The sequence below is a fragment of the Oryza glaberrima genome, chromosome 5 (genome assembly GCF_000147395.1).
Source record: "Oryza glaberrima chromosome 5, OglaRS2, whole genome shotgun sequence".
Lineage (NCBI taxonomy): Eukaryota > Viridiplantae > Streptophyta > Magnoliopsida > Poales > Poaceae > Oryza > Oryza glaberrima.
Genome location: NC_068330.1, coordinates 3,151,483 through 3,174,966, shown reverse-complemented (window position 1 = coordinate 3,174,966; position 23,484 = coordinate 3,151,483). Strand labels below are relative to the sequence as shown.

At 40.7% G+C, this 23,484-nt stretch overlaps 2 protein-coding genes, 1 long non-coding RNA gene and 1 other non-coding gene across 4 annotated transcripts; 2 read left to right on the top strand and 2 right to left on the bottom strand.

Moving 5' to 3' along the window:
* Positions 1 to 770: 770 nt before the first annotated feature.
* LOC127773735 (uncharacterized) lies at positions 771 to 11,550 on the top strand. Its single transcript, XM_052299902.1, has 18 exons — positions 771 to 1,081; positions 3,913 to 4,110; positions 4,250 to 4,345; positions 4,500 to 4,552; positions 5,564 to 5,660; positions 5,971 to 6,044; positions 6,397 to 6,514; positions 7,206 to 7,316; positions 7,694 to 7,770; positions 8,256 to 8,322; positions 8,830 to 8,895; positions 9,635 to 9,742; positions 9,833 to 9,963; positions 10,129 to 10,195; positions 10,275 to 10,342; positions 10,426 to 10,519; positions 10,765 to 10,835; positions 10,935 to 11,550. Exons 1-18 carry the CDS (start codon positions 950 to 952, stop codon positions 11,275 to 11,277), a joined length of 1,971 nt encoding a protein of 656 aa, XP_052155862.1. The 5' UTR covers positions 771 to 949; the 3' UTR covers positions 11,278 to 11,550.
* Positions 11,551 to 12,149: 599 nt separating this feature from the next.
* On the bottom strand, positions 12,150 to 12,223 carry TRNAR-UCG (transfer RNA arginine (anticodon UCG)). Its single transcript has one exon. It is a non-coding gene; the product is annotated as a tRNA-Arg (tRNA).
* A 3,476-nt stretch (positions 12,224 to 15,699) lies between these two features.
* On the top strand, positions 15,700 to 17,855 carry LOC127774974 (peroxidase 5-like). Its single transcript, XM_052301270.1, has 3 exons — positions 15,700 to 15,987; positions 16,245 to 16,685; positions 17,196 to 17,855. Exons 1-3 carry the CDS (start codon positions 15,715 to 15,717, stop codon positions 17,619 to 17,621), a joined length of 1,140 nt encoding a protein of 379 aa, XP_052157230.1. The 5' UTR covers positions 15,700 to 15,714; the 3' UTR covers positions 17,622 to 17,855.
* Positions 17,788 to 23,259, bottom strand: LOC127774975 (uncharacterized). The gene is made up of 5 exons (XR_008017854.1): positions 22,780 to 23,259; positions 21,993 to 22,323; positions 20,075 to 21,813; positions 17,968 to 18,236; positions 17,788 to 17,872 (listed from the first exon to the last, which is right to left on the bottom strand). It is a non-coding gene; the product is annotated as an uncharacterized LOC127774975 (long non-coding RNA).
* Positions 23,260 to 23,484: the final 225 nt, after the last annotated feature.

The window sequence follows — 23,484 nt, the reverse complement described above, 5'->3', positions numbered from 1 at the left end:
CAGCGGCATGGAATTAAGCCATTGACCATTTTTAAGGGGAAATTGAGGTATCGAACGGATGAATTTTACGATAATTTTAAAGGGAATAAACCGTTTTGTATCAAAATCCTGGGATATTTCTACGCTTCAAAGGAACCTTGAAATTTTTATGATTTCTTTTGGCTGGCATTATAATAGTTTGCCATAAATGACTCAGAGCTTAATTTAGGCCGTAGCTAATTAAATCGAGATATTGGTAGTCATAATTAATTAGACCACGATGTCCTCTAAATACAACCCATAATTTCATAATCATATTACTAGTATATATTATTACCAAATTCATACAGTTTCTTCACCCGTCGCATGAAACATGCTTTAAAATTTATCTATAAACCTATCCTAAAAAATATTATCTAAAACCATTCAAAGCATTCATCCAGAAAAAATCAAAAGTTTTTAACCATGATTAGAGCCGGTACAATAGCATGCTATAAGCCAGCTATAAACATATTTTAAAGAGATAAATGAAGAGAGAAGAGTAGCGGGCTGCAGACCTGTAGCAAGCTGCAGCACGGACTCCAAGACGTAATGTGTTTATGACAGGTGGGACCAGATATTAATAGTATAATAAGTAACTATTGTATAAATTAACTATTACATTGGCTATAGATGATTTAGAGCCAGTAGCGGGCTATACTATTAAATTTGCTCTTAGGGTGCACTCCACCCCTTCTCCTACACACAAGTCAACTGCTACTACCAAATGCCCAATCCCCCTACTAGTACTACACCTGAAATTACAAGCAACATGCAAATGAAAACCCCAAAAAACCATCACTAAAACCACGCGAGGGACGAGGAGACGACTCCAAAATCCAAATCCAGTGGTCGCCGTCGCCGTGGTCGGTGCCGCGCGGAAACCCTAGCTTCCCCCGCGTGAGGAGGAGGAGGAGGAGAGAGGGGGGAGATGTCGTCGTGGCTGAGGAGCGCGGTGAGCCGGGCGGGGCGGAGCGGCGTGGCCCGCGCCGTCAGGGGGTACGCCGACGCCGTCGCCCACCACGCCGGCCAGGCCGTCGCCGACATCCTCCAGGACCGCACGGTGAGCCGCCCCCTACCGCCCGCCGCCGCCGGCTTCCACCCCCCCACCTTCCTCTCTAGGGTCAATTTGGAGTCGTGATTCGTAGCAGGAGCTGCACGCCGATGTGTGATTCGCTAGTTAGGTATCGGGGAGCTTTGGGTTTTGCTCCGTCCGCGTTGCGGATTGGGGATTTGGTTGCTTCAATCTGGGTGTGGGATGTCTCTTGTTGTGTAGTAGAGCAGATGAATGTGTGGTTTCCATGATGTTTCAAGTTTCAACATGCCTGAGCTAGCGGCATTTTCTGTAGGCATATGTTTGGAAATGGGCGTGTTTTTCATTATAGGCTTGGTTTGATCTCTTTAATTTTGGATTTTGGAGTCCTGATGAAATTTTTGTAGGGGGGCTAAGGTCCTTTTACTCCTATGAACTTGGGGGTATGTCGGTGGTGTCATATCATCTGATTGAAATTTGATGCTTTAGGATGTTAGGTGCAAGATTTTTTTTTTTTGAAAATACATGTTTTTTTTACCGAAATTGCAAGAATATACTGATTAGGGAAATATTTGCGCAAATATACCGCCATCGCTCTTTAGTTTAGCGAGACCGTGATCTCGCTTAATGGATTAGCGAAGGTGATAGCGCTATCGCTAATTGAAAAAGCGGCATTGCTAATCCATCGGTATCGCACCTTCACGATGCGATACCACTGGCCATCTGACGCAAACACAGACCGAGGTGGTGGGCCCCACGGTCTCGCTCTTTGAAATAGCGAGAGCGCACGCGGTAAAGCGAGACTGTTGCTGTGAGAAGCGGCGTGGCCCACAGTCGCTAACATTGTGCCAAATAGAAATTGAATATATATTTATTGAAAGTATATATAGGAGTAGAGAAATCATCCCAGAGCGATTTTTGCAAAGTTCACAGAGAATATGGATTTAAAATATGTCATATTTGCATACGGCCACCAAAATAGGAACCTTTGCATATTCACAGACACGATCTTGTGACAGAAACCGTGTAGCGAGTTCACCAACTACCCAGTTTCTGCCACAAGATCGTGCCTAAGAATTTGCAACACCGAGGATATGAATCTGTAGTAGGTCATATTCTCAAACGGACGCTGGAACATGAACAAAATAGTGGGTGTAAGAATCTATAAAAAAATAACCTTTGCATATTCAGACTCGGTCTTGTGACAAGAACCGTGTAGCGAGTTAACGAACTACACATAGTGAGTTCACCAACTATTTAGTTCTTGCCACAAGTCGGGTCGAAGAATATGCAACACACAGTTGGATAAAGCAGAAGGTTTATGAAGAACAGATGTAGTCGTGTGCTTCATCTCTACGCGTTTGGTTGATATTTATAGGGGTCAGAAGATAGAAAGAAGGTGTGCAACGTCTTACATGTGGGTGATAATGGGTTGTACAAAGAGACATCATGATTAATTTAGGCTCTGTAGTGACTAGAAAGAGACGAGTACACTTTCGGCGCGTTTGTAGTGAATAGAAAACAACAAGTAAACTTTCGGCGCGTCGCAATCAGAGAACTATTAATTGCTTCACTAGTTCACTGTTTGCTTCACTAATGATGTGGGTACGAATGAACAAAAATGTGACTATTTTAGACTTCACTGTTGATGACTGATGGCGACACGAGTAACATGAAGCCTAAAATAGTCACATTTTTGTTCATTCGTACCCACATCATTAGTGAAGCAAACAGTGAAGCAATCAATAGTTCTCTGATTACGACGCGCCGAAAGTTTACTTGCCATTTTCTATTCACTAGACGTGTCGAAAGTTTACTCGTCTCTTTCTAGTCACTGCATAGCCTAAATTACACATAACTATGAAAAATCATGAAAAAACATATATACTTTCTCCACATGAAATATCAACGGCTTAATCACACATGAAATATAAACGCAATTAATGGATCAGTCTCGCGCTCGAAGAGAGCGGTATCATGCTTGGTCTCGCTATTTGGAAGCGCGAGATCGACGGTGAGCCACACCAGCATTAGACATCGCTCTCGCGGGCCCCACAGTGCGCGGTATTGCGCAATGCTTGCGGTGTCTCGCTTTTTGGCACAGCGATAGCGACTGTGGGCCACGCCGCTTCTCACAGCAACGGTCTCTTGGATACAAAGCGTGATACCGCGTGCGCTCTCGCTGTTTCAAAGAGCGAGACCACTTTGTTGCGGGGCCCACCACCTCGGTCTGTGTTTGTGTCAGATGACCGGTGGTATCGCATCGCGGGGGTGTGAGACCGAGCCGCTCTCGTGCTTTTGGAGTGCGACACCGATGGATTAGCGCTGCCGCTTTTTCAATTAGCGAGAGCGTTATCGCCTTCACTAATCCATTAAGCGAGATCGCGGTCTCGCTAAACTAAAGAGCGACGGCGGTATATTTGCACAAATATTTCCCTAATCAGTATATTCTTGCAATTTCGGTAAAAGAAACATATATTTTCAAATTTTTTTCCAATCACCAGCACCAGTATTAAAAAGCTTGGTTTGGTGCAAGGGTCCAATGCTTCAGTGCTTATGAAAACATATAAAATTACTCATGCTTTGACGCATAGCCATCAGGTTGCACATTGGTTTTACTGATTTCAATCTTTATGTGCTTTCACTTTTAAGGGCTGTGCCAAGAACGGGCTCATTTTGTGGTTATGTTATTTTGAATTTTTTTTATGCCCTCCTGTTGTATGGCTGGGAATAGTTTGTGCATGAAGGAGATTATAAATTTTGAACTTGTAGTTGGCAGTGTAGTACAGATGGACCATTGGCATGCCCTATTTCAATGTTTTTGTAACTCATGTTTTTCCGTGTGATCTGCTGGAACTCAGGACTACAAAAGTTTCAAGAAAACAGTAGCACGCTTGGAAGAGGCAGCAGTTTCATGCCGTGGAGGCGAAAGAGTTGAACTGTTAAGACGTTGGTTGGGAGCGATACAAGACATAGAGGCTGAACTTAGCGGATCAGATTTGAAGGATCCAGAAGATCGTGATCCTTCTAGTGAAACAGATATTTCAAAAGCACCATTGGTAAGTTTGTATGTCTCATTATCATTTCTTTTTCTTATGTAGTCATTTTAAGATGGCATTAATTCAAAAGCCTTCTATAGTTATCTCCTTGAGATTGTTTGGTTCATGTACTGATTTTAGACTGAACTGTTGGGATCAGGCTTTGTTTTATGATGCTGACATTGAAGGAGGGCCTATGAACTTCCGTGATGTATTCCTATACAGTCAAGCACTGGAGGGGATTACGCTGTCCATGGTGAGTTGGTGCAACAGTTCTTTCCTGGATATGTATTATCTATTTCAGTTGACCTTTTTTTTCCTGCAGCCAGTTTGTACTTTATTTCTTAGAATGATATTATTTGGTCATACTTGGTTTGATGCTTTGCATTGCCAATCTTTTCTATAATCAGGTTCTTGAAGCTCCTTCTGAGGAAGAAGTTTCTCTTCTTTTGGAAATTTTTGGGTGAGTCTGCTTTTAAGATCACCTGCTAATATATTTTCTTTCTTTCCTTTTGTTTTTTCCAATGTTGATGGACTTTTGCCAGCTTGTAGAGTTCTCTCTTTAATATTATTGTGAACACAGTAATTCAGAACTATTACTTCCTTCAGAGACTTTGGATTAACAATACAAGAGCCATGATGTTTTTCCTTTCCAAAAAAGAGCCATGATGTTATTTGTTGTCAGCATGATAAGCATTCCTTTCCAGCATCCATAATAGCATAATACCACATATTTTTCTCCTATTATCCTATAAACCCTCTAACATTTGTCTTGGCGAAAAAAAGACTTAGAATTGATTCTATTTTGCCCTGTGATTTTATTAGGGACTAGAAAAAATGCCCGTGCATTACAACGGGTGAAGGCTATTTTAATTTTATTATTGTTATACGGTTTAGTTAAGGTGAAATTCACTGTGAGAATTCGCTTGGATATATATTTTTTCTAGAAAATCATGAGCCGCAATTAGGAGTCCGATCATCTCAAGTTACATGCTAAGTTTTTTTAAAGAGATTTCTTATACGATTGCTCCTGTATTTCCAAAAGCGAACGAACTTAAACCCGACTCAGATACAGATCTATATTTCCAAAAGCGAACGAACTTAAAAACCGACTCATACACGGATGACGTACCAAAGTACCGGCAAAAACGTCTTCAATTTTTGTAATAGTAGGGATTTGACAGATTCATAGTGATAGTTGTATCTGTTACTTTATTCAATCTAAGTTTGCTATTTGGTTCACCATTCAACTTTAACTTAGGTTTCCTATGCCATGTTGTTAGCTTTCCATTAACAATTATATGCACTCAATTGTTATATGTAAAATACTTATTATTATTAATCTATTGCACATTTTTCTGCGCATCATCAGTATGTGTATGTACAATTTCAGCTACTTCGACTTTCTCTGTCCTCTGTTCTCTGACCAGAATCTTTTGTAATTTACAATTGGTGCTAATCTTGTTTCCTACAGGCTGTGTCTTACTGGAGGGAAAGAAGTCAACAAGAAAATCATGGACACTGTACAAGACTTGGCCAAGGCGCTTTCAAATTACAAAGATGAAGTCCTGGTATGCTTCTGGTTGTGATTAATTTACTCCATCCAAGTTCATAATTCTTGTCTAGTTATTTATTGTTTCATTGTATCCTAGAAAATTGTAGTTTAATCGGTTTTAACTAGTCAATGGAGCTTCACTTCTGACAAGAACTTTTCTTAAGGAAAAATAAAGCTTACTTCCTACCATTTTTTATTTTTGGAATTATTTTCTAAGATGCAGATTTCATGTATGTTTGAAATGAAAAACTGAATTCTGATGCACACACGTTCAACCTTTTATATCGATAGATGTGGCCAATGATGCATTGTATCTGTGTCAACAGGTGAAGCGTGAGGAGCTACTTGAATATACTCAGAGTGTCATTTCAGGGCTAAAGAGAAATGCTGACATTATGAGGTGATAATTGACCCGCTTATGAGACTCGTATACCATTTTTGTTAAGTGTTCTTTAACCTTTTGCTCCTACAATCTGTAAATTGTTTTCAATCATGAGGATTTTAGCTTGTGCATGTGGCTTAAAACTCTGAAAACTGTGTTCCCTTTTCCTCTCTCTTACAACTCACACCTCATGTAACAAATGAAAGCTTTTACCGAACTTTGAAAATTTAGAATATTGTGTATCAATATTAGAATTTTTTTTCCTTGCAATTCTTATGAAACCAAGGCTTCCAAATACTCTTAGAGAGGCATTTGGTGCTTGCTTCTCACTATATTAGCTTCTTAATTTCAAGCTAGTACATGATTTCAGGATAGATGCTGAAACCCTCGAGTTGTGGAAAAAGCTAGATGAGAAGGAGAAATCACGAGCCCAGATAACTGAAGATCAAGATAAATCGTCAGGGAATATTTCTGTTGAAAACATTGAGGTATTACCTAATTATATATAGTATGGATTTACTTTCTTGCTTCTTTTGTTAGAGTTTATTGAACAGTGCTCAGTAGCTAAATGTTCAAAGCAGTTCAATGATCAATGCTATCTGGCTTTGGAATTAATTTTGCATTGGTGAAATATTTTGCTTTTTGAATGCTTACTTTCTCTATGCAGATATTTCACAGAAGTCTCTAGTTCAGTTTGACTCCATAGATTTTTTGGCTGTATGATACACCCTCTATCCAAACATGTAATTGGTTTGGATGTTGTCATGGTCTCCCATATGCGTGTCCACTCATCATTTTTTTAATAGAAATATGTTGGAACATTAAACAAAATGAAATGTAGATCATGAGAAAAACATTGCCTTTATTTCAGATCAATTTATATAAACTCCATTGGTAGTGAAGCTTTGAAAATGTTGAGTGTTGACCACACATGTTCTAAAACATCACATAATTTTTTAAATGAATGCATTCCAATCTGGCAACATAGTCACCAGAAAAGTCCTAGAAATAATTCCATGTGATTATGAACATTTGTACTATTTCCTCCATTACTTTACATGTATTGTGCATCTATTTACTACTTTCAAGTGCTTGTTAATCTGTTTTGTCTGTTCTAGTATGTTGTTTTCAAGGCTCTTAAAGAAGATACTTGCATGTCTGCATCCTCTGTTCTGCCAGGGTTTAAAAGAAGCACTTATTGAAGTCCGTTTGTGCTCTAGAGTGGAAGAACTTGTACTGAAGAAGAAGTCAATATCACCTGGAGACTCTCTGGAGATCCATTCTCAGAAGGCAGGCTTATGTCTTACTCTTCTTTTTATAAGTTTTTGAGTTTTGAAGTTGAGATGCAATCCTTTACATTCCTTAAATTGCTCATCTGGTAGCCCATTAGAATGCAGTCTAGGTTGGCAATATGCTTTTCTTGGTTATACTGGTTCTACTTTTCAGGATCAATTCAGCAGGCTTTTAGAAAACACCAATAGAAGTTTAATTATGAGAGTTTGTAGTAAGTAGGACTTGTGTGGCTCAAAACACTGTACTGCTTATCTTTTGGTAGTCAGTAGTCACCATGTAAGCACAACAGTTTTACTTCAAGTCATTATGTCTAACTTCTCTTGTCCTGCAAGTATGTGGTGTATGGATTGTAACAATGTCACAACATCTTGCAGATTGATAAATTAAAGATCTTGGCAGATTCCCTTGCGAATTCATCCTCCAAGGCAGAGCAACGTATTTTGGAGAACAGGTTTTATTTCTGAAATTGTTTTTCCTGTACGAAAGATGTTATTCTATTATCCATAACTCATTTGTCAACCCTCAATAGTATGTAATACAGATTTTTGCTCCAGTTCTACATGAAAAATCCTTGCTCAATGATGTATATATCATCCTTTTTCTTTGAAGACTTAGTTTATACTTGATACCTAATTTGCTCTGAACTGCCATGTATTTTTGCAAGCGACTCCTGGGGTATTTAAACAGTTGATTATTTGATAGTCAAAACCAGCACTTCAGAAATTATAGTTGTAGGGTTGTACTTAACTAGCAATGTATTGATTTACTGATTATTTAAGTTCTGTGTTCCATTTTGTTTTCCCTGTCAGGAAGTTTTATCTTTGTGTTGCTTCCTTTTCTTTTGGCATATTAATTTTCTAGACTCATTTTCTTTGTATGTTTCAAATCGTATTACCAGCAAATATAGGTGAGATTTTAATTTGGCTTTTATACCAGGCGCCAGAAAGAAGATGCTCTGAACTTCCGTGTTAAGAAGGAGAATGAAGTGAGCACAGTTGAGAAGGTACAACTGCTAGCCTGTTGTATATGTGGAATGCCTTGTTGAACTTATAAATTTAATTAAAAAGATAATCAAAATGTTTGTCCCACTTGGAGCACAGGGCTCTCATAGGAATTCATGGGGGATTTCCATAGTGAAAGTGGATCTTTTGCTTTTCTGCAAAATCCCTATAGAATTCCTGCACAGCATAGAATTCATGGATGCCAAGCACGCCACATTCGCCATTTCCCTTCTGCTATTTACCTGTCAATATGTCCAATGCATGTGCCTGTCCAGCTATATCTGTAGCTTCTTATCCTTGAACATGCCATACGGAGGTGATTAGTGGTTACATGGTTAACATGGGGTCCAGGAACACATTTCTACCGTACTATGTTAATATTTTGTTCACATCATTCGATGTATTACATACATATGGTACGGAATGAATATGTTTTTAGGCTTCTACTCTGCTTATTTTGCTATTTATTTAATCCTTATCTTATCTTTTCCTTTTATATCGTGATGTAGGAGGTGCTTGATGAGATTGCTGAATTGGAGAAGCAAAGAGATGAACTTGAGGCTCAGCTGAAAAAGGTACCTTTTCCTTGACGTTAGATTCCCAGAAGCTATGTTGTGATTTATCTCCATTGTAGTTTTTAATCTTGCGTGCACCGAATTTGGATTACCTAATCTTATATTCTCAATGGAGAATCACAGAATTCAGTCACATTGTGGTGTGGTAGGGAAGTTGTTTAACTAACTTGCATAGTCATCTTATTAATATGGTTCATTAGTAAAGCTTGAACTGTAAATGGTGCATTGAAAAGGTTTCTCTCAATATGGAAATCGCTATACAAGACCTGGCATATCCTATTGGTGACAGAGACACAAAATCTCTTAGTATGATCAAAACGGTTCATTTGGTTTTGGACATCGATCTGACTGTTATCATCCTATTATCTGAGTGAACAGATCCAACAAAGAGAATTGAAAAAAAGAAAATAAAAATTCTCTGCAAGACAAAGGAGTCTGGGAGGGAAAGCTTTGTTAGACCATAGAGATTCTCTTAAATAGATAATAGAAATTTGAAGCTGAATTAAAATAAACCTCTGCAAGATTCTCACTGAAAGAAAGTACTATCCTATACCGTAGGAATGTTGTCAAACAGGAGGTTGAATTATTATCCACCAATAAGCATTAAACCCTCTAGTCTAGGAAAAAAAGATTAGCCATCTGGACACCTCATGCTATGTTCTACTTGAATTTAGAATACCGTTTTCACGACAGTTGTTTGAATTATGTTCTTTTTATAAAAAATATTTCTCAACTGCAGGTCAATATATCACTAAATGCTGCTGCTGGACGCCTCAAGAAAACCAGGGAAGAGAGGGACCAATTTGATGAAGCAAACAATCAAATTATATTTAAATTAAAAACAAAGGTGCTTTTCCCATCATACTTCTGAAGAACTTGTTTATTCCCATATGATTGTTACTCAAAATGACTTGTTTTTCTTTCCACATCAACTTAGGAGGACGACCTCACAAAATCTATCGCGTCATGTAATGTGGAAGCCAATGTAGTCAAGACCTGGATCAATTTCCTCGAGGATACCTGGCAGCTCCAGTCAACATACAATGAACAGAAGGAAAAGAAAACATGGTACGTACGCTCGCAACTGTGGCTATACAGTCCTCTGGTTTCTTATTTTATTTGTAGTTTTTCTTCCATTTGAAAGAGGGGCTAGAGAACTGCTACACTATCCAATCTAGTGAACTTAGGTGCTGACCTGTTTTATCCTTTTGTAATGTGTTGTGACCTTCTCAGTGATGAGTTGGAGAGATGTGTGAGTAGTTTTCTGAGGTTGACCAAACATCACCTTTCAGTCTTCAAGGTAAGTCATTCTTGTCTACTGTAGTACCACACACATCTCTATTTCATTGTGTCTCATCTGTGAATTTTGTATATACCAGGAGGTCCTAAGCCCATCAATTGATAGTATCCGAACATATGTGGATAACTTGGTGGTCTTGAACTCAAGGTACTTCAGTTTCTTTCTCTCTTATTCAAGGTACCCATTATGTCATATTGTCTTAATAGATAAGGGTTGGATTTGTCTTGTAGGGAAGAGACAAAACAAGATGAAGATGATGAAGCGTCTGAGAAGACAAACCCACGAATAAGCCTTGAAGAGGAATATTTGGAAACTGAAAAGAAGGTTCCTACTCTGCCACTTAAGAAGCCTAATCTTATATTCAAGCGCAATATTTATTTTACCAGTTGATTTCCTATGCATGCTTTCGTATTTATCTTGAAATGGTACTATTGAACATACTTGCAGTGGTCTCCAAACTGATGCAGTCATTTGTCCAATAAATTATTACATATGTTCTCTAGTTTGATAGCTGTTAAGCCTGCTTGGTTTCATATGTAATTAGCTGATGACGGTGGCAATATTTTCAGATCATAATTGCTTTAAGCATTGCCGATCACATAAAGAAGTTATTTTACTCTGAGCAAGGGGCTAATTCTAGGTACTGTGGGCTGCTCTCTCCTTGATAAATTATTTTCAAATTTACATCCACGCAATGTTGCTCCTCTGAAATATGAACACTGAACTTCTATATATTCAGGAGAGATGATCCAGAGGTCAAGAACCTAATTGCCGAGATCGAGAAATTGAGGGGAGAATTTGAATCTATAGAAAGGCCAATGCTAAGCATAGAAGCTAATAAATCAAAGCCACTACCTGAGGAGAGATCTGAATTGAGCCCTTCACCAATCCAGGCACCCGCTACCCCTAAGGCGGCGCACGTCGACTCTCCAAAATCTCCCATGAGGCCCGAGCAGCATCTGAATCCTGACAATGAGCTCGCAAACCTGGGAGCAGAACTTGGATCGGAGGACAAAGATTTTTCAGGTGAGGAGATTAACGGGTGGGAGTTCGATGAGCTTGAAGAGGACCTGAAAAACTGACAGCTGGGATCAAAGCAACAAAATAGCAACATGTTCATGTACGCCCCCCAGTTCTGTTTGATGTACATATGACAACTTTATTCATTTGTATTGTCGATATTTCAGGACATGCAGATTGAACTTTCTAAGTCTTTTAACCTTGGCAAGGCATTTGCTATTTGTTTGTTCTTGCCATGAGATGTTGCATCATTACATGTACACTTGAATACAGATTTTACTGAATACTGTTGTAACATTTGCAAAGACAGACAATAAATGTTTTCACCGACGGTCGATCAGTTTGCAATTTTGGATTCATTGGGTTGAGACCTGACCATATAACTAGATAAGTATAGTAATCTTGAATGGGCTTAAGATGCCTTATGATTTGTAGTAGTAGAATATTTCAAGGTTGAGATTCTGACTAACGGTGTGTAATCGATTGAAAAACTGAAAAAAGAATCACACTCAATTAGTACCCCGGGAGCAAATGGGTGATATGAGTTTCATGCTTTATTATTGTACTGTGACCTCTATTTTCCTAAAAAGAAAAATAAACAAAGGATAAAGAGTCTCTCTCTCTCTCTCTCTCTCTCTCTCCCCGTCTCATTCTACCAATTTTAACAGAATATAATTCGTACAAACAAAAAAAGAAAAGATAATAGGGGCTCTATCTACGTCTCATTCTGCCAGTTTAACAGACGTAATTTGTAAACAGAAAAAGAATTAAATCTAAAATGGAAAAGACAGCTATAGTTCGTACTAAGAAAAAGGTATCTACGCCTCATTCTGAGCTAAATTCCTAAAAAGAAAAGGAATTAAAAATTCTGCAAGTTTAACAGCTATAATTCGCAAGAAGAAAAGGAATTAAAACTAAAATGTTAAAAATCATTCGACCACAGTGGGAGTCGAACCCACGACCTTCTGATCCGAAGTCAGACGCGCTAATCCACTGCGCTATGCGGTCTTTGACGTGCTTTTCTCGTCATTGTTTTATATGGCAAAAATTAAAGAAGTTGAGTAGCTGTGATGTTAAATTTAAGAGAGTAGTGCCCTTGTTAACGTCTTTAATCGGAATAAAGGAGTACTATGTACTACCAGCGTTTCTCTTGCTGCTCATTACCATATTGATCCAAATTCGAATAGAGATCATGAATAATAAAGGGGAGAGAGAGAGAGAGAGAGAGAGAGAGAGAGAGAGAGAGAGAGAGAGAGTACTCCTAGTTTGCATGGTGCCTTGTACTGAAATAAATTTGTGAAAGTTGCATTACTTGTTACAATGACCTACGGAATAGGGTTGCAGAGATGAAGAGAAACATTAACAGCATCTATTTTATTCATCACTAGAAAAAAAGCCCGTGCATTACCATGGGTGAAAACTATTTTAATTTTATTATTTTTATATGGTTTAATTAAGATGAAATTTATTGTGAGAATTTACTTGGATATATATATTTTTAAAAAATTATGAGCTGCAGTTAGGAGTCCGTTTGTCTAAAGTTAGCATGTCAGTTTTCTTATACGACTCCTTCTGTATTTTCAAAAGCAAATGAACTTAAAAACCAATTTATACACGGATTACGTATCAAAGTATAGGCAAAAATATTTTTAATTTTTATAATAGTAGGGATATGTGAAACGAAATGCTGCCTCTAGATACCTTAAGCTTGTAAATATTCACCCGGCTAACCATTTGACCCTAATTTCAAATGAAGAAAAAACATTGTTAACGTTGACGTCCTAAAAAAATGGGTGCATATGTGATAGGACAGCCAAACGGCATATCATCAACTAACTAAATTGAATCAATGTTAATTCCTAATGTTGACACTCGTATTTCCCAACAGCCAATTAATCGATCTTATCCAGTTTCATTTCCACATCACTTTATGATTAGGCTGATTAATCTTTTGCACAAATTAACAACCAGGCGATGCATGCATATGCATGTGTACGGTGCATACGGCACGCCTCCCCGTAGTTAGGTTGACTAAATCATTGCTGAAAGGAAATTATTATTAGGTGTTACGGCTGGAGTTTCATGGCAACTTACTGCATTTATCACCATCAGCATCATGCTTAATTAGGTCACATCTGGAACTCATAACTTCGACAGAAAGCAAACCAATTATTCATGAAACTAATAATATCCCCATATTCCGGTCATGGGGCCTAGTAGTCCGGTTACAGTCTTAAACTAACATACTATTTGTTATTATCGGGAAAAAAATCATGGAGTTAAGAAATCAGAATATGTGGTATTCAGCTGCATTACATAAAGTTTTCATGTGTTCTATATCCTAAATACTATGCTTTGGCTTTGTTTCAGTCATTGCTCTGCGTTTAGTTTTCTACTCTTTCAAGTCATTTCTACATAAGTTTTTTTTTTTGTTTAAGCAGCAATCCAACAGATAGTTAACATATCCTTGCTAACTTAGCTCAATATTCTTCTGAAGAAAAGTAGGACAGCATCACGGCCCTTGCGGGTTCTGTTTTCCTTCCCGTACTTCTATCCGTTAATATGTTCATGTTGAAGAAACCTCGGAAAAAAAAATTTAGAAGACGGTGACAACTAGGAAGAATGGTTGAACTGACTGAATTTCCCCATATTTAATCTATAACTAATTCATCTACTTCTGAAATGTAACTACATACAACTATACAAGTGGACCAGCTGGGCTTCTTGTTTTTTTAGATAATGGGCAGCGCCCGCCTCTGCATCATAAGATGAATGCACACGGCCAAACAAAGTATAAATAGGTACATAGACCCCCGTAGTTTTAACAAAATGATGGCACAACCAACCTAAGGATTACATCCAAATAAACAAGTTTCAAACACACAAAGCAAGAGAGGAAACCAAAGTCTACGCTTGTAATCTTCCTCTAAAATTCCAACCCTGCTTGGAAAAGAAATTCATCACATTGTCTTCTAGCAACATGCATCCTTTCTTCACCATGATTCCATCTTTTTCATTAAGCAACAAGGCCCATTGCCGTGCCCAGTGTGTTCCTCTGAATATTACCTGCATAAAAGAATTAATTTTGGTACCATGAAATACCGCATCATTTCGGCATAACCATAACGCCCAACGCGCCCCAATACACCCCAGAAAGTGATATCTTAGCTTAGGATGCAAACCATTAAGCCAGCTACCGAAAAGCTGGGCTTCTTGTTAATTACTATTATTGAGCATCTGACTGATCAGAGTATCATTTTCCATTGTTCCTGTGCATGATTTATTTTAGGAGCAAGACCAGCCTCCTAGTCTTCATATATATATTTTATATTAATTAAAGAATGGATAAAATAAAATGTGGAACATAAGTTTGTTTATGAGTTTGCAGGTATCAGGCACGTTACCTGTTTTCTATCTGAAAATGTCAGTTCATGGAAGGTACAACTTAAGGACTTTGTTTCAAAATCTATAGGTTGATTGAAGCAAACAAACCAAACCAATATGCTCTCTCCGTCAAAAAAAAAAGTAACCTAGATAAGGTTAAATTCTCACCCAGGTTACTTATTTTTTTAGGGATGGGGGATGGGGGAGGGGGGTGACGGAGGGAGTATAGCTTAACCAAGGTGACGGCAAGGAATGACTCACCAGCTCGAAGAAGGTTACATGCTAACTACGAATGATTCATAAACCTACATATCATAGTCTCTAGTTAGGCCCCGACCCTAGCAAATAATTAGATTGAACAAATATTTCGAACCATGACCATAAACTCAGGTAGGAAGTCAATTAAGCAAGCAAGAAAGAGACCTGCACAACTTGCACAGATAATAAATCAATCCATTACATATGTGTACTGCATGCATAGTCAATAATCAGTACTAGTACATAACAACCCATGACAAGCACTGTTTATTTTGTCCTACCCAGAGATTAAACAAGTTGATGGTTCAGATCAAGCCGTGGTAGCAAGAACAACAAGCATATCTATAGCTTCCTCTTAAAAAAAGAACAATAAGCATATCATAGAGAACACACTCAATACATATGTGGTGCGTGTCTTTCGTATAATCACTAAAAAAAACTTAGGGTCTGTTTAGATTATAACAAAAATAAACTGATGTCAAAATTTTGGTAACATTGTCAAGTTTTGGCAATATTTTTTTAATGTATTTGCTAGAGTTTGGTAAAAAAGCCAAATACATACACATATTTAGCAACTTTATCAAAATATGGTATGATTTGAAATGATATCAATCTAAACAACCCATTATCCATTCTTTCATTAGCAGAATATCCAGTGTGTTCACGTCTTAATTATTAGTGCTTGATCCAAAGAACACGCAGATCGAAGCATGGGGCATCCACGCAACTGCTGTGAATTCGGCCGGCCAATGCAAACGACAAAACGGTCGCTTAATTACTCTGACGAAATTGCCCTTCCATTTCCTGCAGACAAGGAAGCTGAAGATCGACTTGTGCTGCTATAAAAAACCCCGAGAATGCCAAAGAAAAGGTGTCTATATACGTCGACGGTAGCTTACTTTGAGAGCTTGGTTAGAATGAGCTCTCCGGCCATGAAGCTCGCCGTGGTGGCCGCGCTCATCTCGGTCTCGGCCGCGGCCGTGGGCGCCTGCCTCGACGTCGGCTTCTACGACACGACGTGCCCGACGGCGGAGACGCTCATACAGCAGGTCGTCGCCGCCGCCTTCCGCAACGACTCCGGCGTCGCGCCGGCCATGATCCGCATGCACTTCCACGACTGCTTCGTCAGGGTAAGTGTAAAAGCACCATAAGTGGAGAAATCATTTTTGATCAGTTATCCAAAATCCACAGTAATCCTGGTTTAAATAGGAACCGGTCCTGGTTAAAAGACCTTACGGCACTTTTTCAGACTAAAGATTATTTTTAATCCCGGTTTAAAAGAAGGCAAACTGTGTCAGAACCCTCCACTCTTCTTCTTTTGCTTCATGATGTGCCAAGTACCAACTCATCGTCGTCGTCGTCAATGGCGCGGTGATGATGCGTGCAGGGCTGCGACGGCTCGGTGCTGATCGACACCGTGTCGGGGTCGACGACGAGGGCGGAGAAGGACGCCGCGCCAAACAACCCGAGCCTCCGGTTCTTCGACGTGATCGACCGCGCCAAGTCAGCCGTCGAGGCGGCGTGCCCGGGCGTCGTCTCCTGCGCCGACGTCGTCGCCTTCATGGCGCGGGACGGCGTCGTGCTGTCCGGCGGCCTCGGCTACCAGGTGCCCGCGGGGCGGCGCGACGGCCGGACCTCCCTCGAGGACGACGCGCTCAACTTCCTGCCGCCGCCGACGTCCACCGCCGCCGACCTCGTCGCCAACTTCACCGCCAAGAACCTCACCGCCGAGGACATGGTCGTCCTCTCCGGCGCCCACACCATCGGCGTCTCCCACTGCGACTCCTTCACCAATCGCATCTACAACTTCCCCAACACAACCGATGGAGTAAAATCTTCTTTAACCAACAACTCATCAAAAGAATTGGATGTAGAGATTTTCATCCCTCGAAGTGGCATCCCCTCGTTGTTTGCATGTCATTTAAATAGTTATAAAATTTTTTTAAAAAAATTGGCAACACAGATTAATACAAAATATATCACTCCATAAACATACAAGACCAAATTCAACTTCTATAAGTTGCAACGAAAATAAAAAAGTAAAATAAAAATAGTTATCGCACATTCACAATTATATTTGTTATTTTTGTTATAACTTGTAAAAGTTGAATTTAAAGTTGCATGTTTGTGGAGTGATATATTTCATATTAATCTATGTTGCCAATATTTTTCATATTCTTTTATAACTATTTACGTGGCATGCATGAAAGGACGGGATATCCCCTCGATGGATGAAATCACTTCCCCATAGAATTGAAAAAACTGAAAAACATTAATTTGCAGTTCATCATCAGTTCGTCTAACCTGTGTGATTATCTCGTATTATACGTGACTGCAGATTGATCCGTCGTTGAGCAAGGCGTACGCGTTCTTGCTGAAGGGCATCTGTCCGCCGAACAGCAACCAGACGTTCCCGACGACGACGACCTTCATGGACATCCTGACGCCGACCAAGTTCGACAACAGGTACTACGTCGGGCTGACAAACAACCTCGGACTCTTCCAGTCAGATGCGGCGCTTCTGACAGATGCGACGCTCAAGGCCACGGTGAACTCCTTCGTGCGCAGCGAGGCGACGTTCCGGCTCAAGTTCGCCAGGGCCATGATCAAGATGGGGCAGATCGACGTGCTGTCCGGGACGCAGGGCGAGATCAGGCTCAACTGCAGGGTCATCAACCCTGTCAATGTCACTGCTACTGCAGCTGATGATCACCACCTTACTTCCTCTTCCTCTTCTTCTTCAGATGAAGTGGCTGCAAGCTAATTAATTAACTGATTACCACTGCTTGTTAGTAGGTATGCATGCACAGACAGTGATTGAGATGTGTGTGAAGTTTAGTGTGATGAGATGATTAGATGCTTCAATTGTTTGTTGCAGTTACAGTGATTGAGACATCAGATCTTGTTTACCTGATGTAGGTGTTGGTGGTTGATACTGTCACCATCTTGTGCTTGTGAGTCTGAAAAATAAAGTTGCATCCAGCATGCATTGGTGTCAGATGTTGTTCTTGGGGCCTGTTCATATTGTTAACCTTGCACATAAGATTGGCAAATAAAAATGGCTATTGATCAGCATTTACTCATAATAAAAGAGCTACAACTCGTTTTACCAAACCTTTGCATGCTTGCATGCATGCACAGACAGCAGAGTGTGATGTTTAGTGTGATGAGCTGATAAGATGCTTCAATTGCTTGCTACCTTACAATGATTGAGAGGCATCAGATCTTGTTCTCATTTTCTGTGTTACCTGATCATGTATATGGTGGTGCTATACTGTCACCATCTTGTGTCTGTTTAGTCTGAAAAATAAAGCTGCATGGTCCAGCATGCATTGGTGCCAAATGTTCTTGGTATTCAGGCCTGTTCATATTGTGAACACTGCACATATGATTAGCAAAGAAAAAAAATGGTTATTGATCAGCATTTATTCATAAAAAAAAGAGCTACAAATTGTTTCTCAAAATCTTTGCTACATGCCTTTGTCAGTGAAATATTAAGGGTCTTGGAAAAAGAAGGGTTCCCATCATCCCATGCAAAGCATATACTTGTTACCCAAGTCTGTCCCGCAGCTTATGGCGATAAACATGGCATTAGGAACAAGTGTATGTTTATATAATCATCGTACATTAAAAGTCTCTGTTAGACTAAGGTCGCCCAATAGATGGATGGGACGAGTTTCAGTGTCTCACCAACCCTTACTTTGTTTAATCCAGTTGACTAGGGCTACTAATACTAATACTAATACTCGACACTGCAACTAGACCTTCATGTGTGATCCAATCCAACTACTACACCATCCGTCCCGTAATATAAGAGATTTTGACTTTTTTTTCACTATTTGACCATTCGTCTTATTCAAAAAATTTTAAAATTATTATTTATTTTATTTGTGATTTACTTTATTATCCAAAGTACTTTAAGTACAACTTTTCGTTTTTTTATTTACACAAAATTTTTTAATAAGACGAGTGGTTAATCAGTGCAAGTGAAAAGTCAAAATCCCTTATATTATGAGACGGAGGGAGTAGTTATTAAGTATTGATCCAATAATCGACCTATCAGAGTACTGTACGTCTCAAGATATTTCAGTATTTAAAAATCATTTTGCTAACTTGGGGGTTTGGAGTTGTACCACTAGCACAAACGGACTCTATGTCTTTGACAACAAAATGCCTTTTTTTTTACTTTTCATATAAATATAATCCTTCCTATACTCCAGTTGATTTTAATCTTTACAAGTTATTTATTTAGGTGCAATAAGGTGTCTCCTTTTGGAGGTCAACCTTTATGAAAGCTAATTGAACTACTATGTAAAATTGTAAAAATGTTTTCCACATCTTAATTCTTACATGGAAATACAGCTTAATAACAATGGAATAATCGATGAATTTCGCATTGATTTCCTTTATTATGTTAATTGTTAGCCACTGCCACGTCAGTCTTCATTTATTAGAAAGTCCTTATGCTTACATGTTAAGAAAATGCAATAACAGTTAAAACTGCGACAGATGGTCAAACAAGCATCTTCGAGTTCATATGACTAACCCTTTGTTTGCTTCTCATCAGTAATGTGTAATGATAGCATAAGTGGTTTGGTAGCCTCAGGTTATCTTTTTAAACCAGTAGTCCAATTGCAACGGAACAATCAATGAACATGGATAACAAAATTTAAGTCAACTATAGCGCAACGTAGTTTATTTTTTTGACAGCAAGCACAAAGTAGTTCTTCAGTTCCTATCAAAAGATTCTGGATCGAATAACCTTAGCTTTTCGTTAGTTATTGTCACTCTCAAAGGTAAAACAAAGTGATGTCAATGCCGACGATGCCTGCTTAAGGTTATCTTGTTTTGTTGTTCAGGAATTAAATAAACAAACATTTGATCCATGGTCTTGGAAATTTATTACTCCTCTTGTGATTGAAAGGGACCTTTTCCTTTTATTTTCTGTTCCTTGCCCCATATCGTTACTTTCTCCACAAGCCCTACTAATGGACAAGGTTTATATGGTTCTTTTGTGCAGTACCCAACAAGAAAATTCTGCTCTACATGTTAGTATGTTATTCACAACTTTCTGTTCTTCTTCCCCTCTTCTGCCTTACCTCTGACATTTACTGTGGTATATAAAGATTTAAAACAGTTGAAATATGAAAGAAACATCAAGCATAACTGGATGAATCCAATTAAAACACATGCAGAATCAGAGGTGAAAAATCATACCTTAAAAACAGTGGAGATGTGAATTTTATCTATTTAGCATTGATCATCACAGCATCAGCACACTAACTGCATGAAGGATTGTATGACTTGAGGACTACATGAAGTTTGTTCTTCTTTGCTGCATCTGGGCTTGGGGGGCATGACTGATAAGAACAGAATTTTGCTTGAGCTTTTCCTCTTCAGCAGTACACAATGATTTTTCCTACCAATCTTGGCTTCTGCAAATTTTATAGAGACTAGAGAAACAGCAACATTTACATTCATCGGAGTAGCTGAATTATGGGCCATGGCCGTGTGCTGAATATCGCTTGAGCCAGTGATTAGGTGATGATTTCCAACATTATAGCACAGAGTTTTGATCAAACATGATCGTGCCGCAAGTTGCAAGGCACATCCACTAAGGTGTAATCAATAATAATACCTGGATTGCAAATAATTCTTGCAACCTTGTTCCATTGGTATAGCCTGCCATGGCGCCACTAGCTTGCTGGCTTCAGCCATGCCATCAACATGAAAAAATCAGGTCCTCACTCATTAGGAAAGAAATCATTTCCATCCAAGGCCCAGATTACTGACATGCCAAAGGCCTGCAATAAGAACACTGCAAGAGACTGCAGAATGCTGATGGCACCCACTCCACATCGTCTGATCGTCCATCCACTCCCATTTCCACATTGAAGACGATCTATCATTTGCCGAATTGGTCACACTGTCCTCTGAAAACCAATAAGTGATCGCAGCTGAACAAGGCCTGAACTCTGCAACTGCACGGATCACAAGAAAAGAGCAATCATACACCGCCTGCAAACACAGTGTCACCTTGGCCAGTACTCCGTAACCACTTCGCCCATCAGGCATCAGCCAATCTTCTTCCAAGGCATGGATCATCCAACGTCGGAACGTCCGTTTGCATTTGTCAGCAAGCCCCGGAGGTGGCATGACATCGCTGACTCCCTGTCTTACCATTTCGTCGAGCACCTCGCGTGCGACGCCACGCCCGCTCCGCCGGTCTGCAGGTCGCACTCGTAGCTAGCAGGCGAGGCGAGCACGCGCGCTATCCGCGGCCTTCCTCCTCCTGCTGCACCGTCACCGAATTTTCCCACAGAAGCGCGCGCCGCGCGTGCACCCGAACCAACGCCGTGTCTCTTCGCCAGCGCCGTAGCTCCTCCTGACCGCCCCCGGCAGGAGCATCTCCCACCTCCGTGCTAGGTAGGAAGCGGAAGCGGAGGAGGAGCAGCCTGGGGAGAGGTGGAGGCAGCATTTCGTCGAAGGAATAAGTTCACCGGAGGTCCCTAACTTAACAGTAGATTTTTTTTAGGTTCTTTAACCACAAAATTAGAAATGTGTATCCGTAAATTCACACAAGCCGTGCACTCAAGGTTCTATGCTAGTATATAGGGGTGGTTTTGCTGACGTGACATCCTAGTCAGCCAAAAAAATTAAAAAAAAATATGTGAGACCCACATGTCAGCTGCATATTTTTTTTCTTCTCGTTCTCTTCTCTTCTTCAGGGAGGCCGGTGGCAGGTAGAGCAGCGGATGGAGGAATGGCGGCCGGAGTGCGGCGTCGCCTTGAGCGCCACGACATGAGGAAGGAAAGGGGAGGCGGCTGACAGGAGATGGAGGAGAGGAAAGGTGCGAAGACGAGGACGGCGCGGCGACGGGGACGGGGGGCACAGCGTGGCGACGGGGACGGCGAGGCGATGCGAAGAGCTCCCCAATTTTCAGTAGTTCCAGCATCTATGAAACCAAAAGCAATGGGATACATCTAATTACGACCATCTATGATGTGGCAGATGTTAAATGTCCATTCCATCTACCACTAAGTGCAGTTGAATCTATACTCGGTATTTTCTACATCCAGTTATAAACCCAGAAATGTAAGGACTTAATGCAAAAAAAAAACGATGAAAATATACCTTGCCATCAACCTCCTTAGTGTCAATCTCAATAACACTACTAGGGGACCTTTCCATGACTGCAACCCTCCACCTATATAACAACTGAAAACTCTCTTCCCATCCGCCATGCAATTCAATCATAGCCAATTTTCTCCCCCAAGACACAATATCATATTTATTTGTGCATTTGTGGTCCTCCTGCAACTTGATTTGCAGTTCTTTAGGCCTCATATCTGAATCCTTTCTAAAAAAAATGGATAGCCTTGGAAGCAACCCAAGCACTTGTTGGTGTGGTAGTTTTCCTTCTGCCACTGGATGTACAAGTGTACTTGTTGGTAAACACTGTTACCTGCATTTTATACACGTCTGTTAATAGCCGTGAAAATTATTAGTTTTCTACATGATATTAGTAAACTGAAAATTCACTAGTACAGAAAACACTATGGGTGCCGGTTGGGAACCGGCAATAGGTGCCGGTTTCCCAGTCGGCACCAGTTAGTCGGCACCAATGACACTAGGTCATTGGTGCCGGTCCTTGAACCGGCACCTTTGTGATCTCCCTGATTAAAAAAAAAGGAAGCCGGCTCCAAGCCAGGCCGAAATCAAATCTCACAGATGAACAACAATCCCTCTCACAAATCAAATCCATCTCACCAATAATCCCTAATCCAATCCATCACCAATCACAGATAAACACTGTCTCATTCCATTATCTTAAAAAAACAATCCATCTCACAAATACATCTCACAGATGAACAACAATCCATCTCACAATCACAGATGAAATGCATGAACTCACTCTCACCGGTTCCTGGATGTAATCCCTGTCCGCGCGCCACCGGGTGCCTCTCCGCGCGCCGTTGCCAGGCATGGGCCGCGGCGGCCATGGGAGGCCAGATCCGGCCAAAGAGGCACCGGATCCACCACCCCTCCACGCGCCGCCCGTGGGGACGCCGCCTGTCGAGGGTGGGGGGAAGGCGGAGGGGGAGGGGTACACCGCCCGTCGCGGAGGTGGAAGGGGGAGGGGGAGGGAGGGCGGCAGAGGATGAGGCGAAGGAGGAGGGGGCCGGAGGGGAGGCGGAGGAGGAGGGCCAGATCTGGCCGCCTCCAGTGAGGCCCGCCGCCTGCCGCTCGTCAGGCCCACCGCCTGCCACCTGCCGCCCGCCGCTCCTCAGGCCCACAGCCTGTCGCCCGCCGCTCCTCAGGCCGCCGTCGTCGCCGGGCCGCCATCGCCGAGCGAGAGAGAGGCCTGGAGAGCGAGAGAAAGGGAGAGAGGGGAGAGCGAGAGAGAGAGAGGAGAGCGATCGACCTTATCTACTCGGGGAAATTTAACTATTTGCCACTTTTACATTTGTCAATTGTTCAAATACCCCTTTTAGGTTTGCAGTTAACTATATGCCATTGGAGAGAGAAGCTTTTCTAATTTTTTGCCACTTTTCGCACTGTACACCGCCACATGGGCTTGCCAGCGTGGAATGGGCACCTGAAATGACTTGTATACCCTTAATAG

Excerpts from the sequence above, each read along its gene's own strand:
- LOC127773735 (XM_052299902.1), top strand. The coding sequence starts at position 950 with ATGTCGTCGTGGCTGAGGAGCGCGGTGAGCCGGGCGGGGCGGAGCGGC. Across the intron at positions 8,323-8,829 it reads AAGTGAGCACAGTTGAGAAG|GAGGTGCTTGATGAGATTGC; the intron begins GTACAACTGCTA and ends ATCGTGATGTAG. Across the intron at positions 9,964-10,128 it reads CAGAAGGAAAAGAAAACATG|TGATGAGTTGGAGAGATGTG; the intron begins GTACGTACGCTC and ends TGACCTTCTCAG.
- LOC127774974 (XM_052301270.1), top strand. The coding sequence starts at position 15,715 with ATGCCAAAGAAAAGGTGTCTATATACGTCGACGGTAGCTTACTTTGAG. Across the intron at positions 15,988-16,244 it reads TCCACGACTGCTTCGTCAGG|GGCTGCGACGGCTCGGTGCT; the intron begins GTAAGTGTAAAA and ends TGATGCGTGCAG. Across the intron at positions 16,686-17,195 it reads TCCCCAACACAACCGATGGA|ATTGATCCGTCGTTGAGCAA; the intron begins GTAAAATCTTCT and ends ACGTGACTGCAG.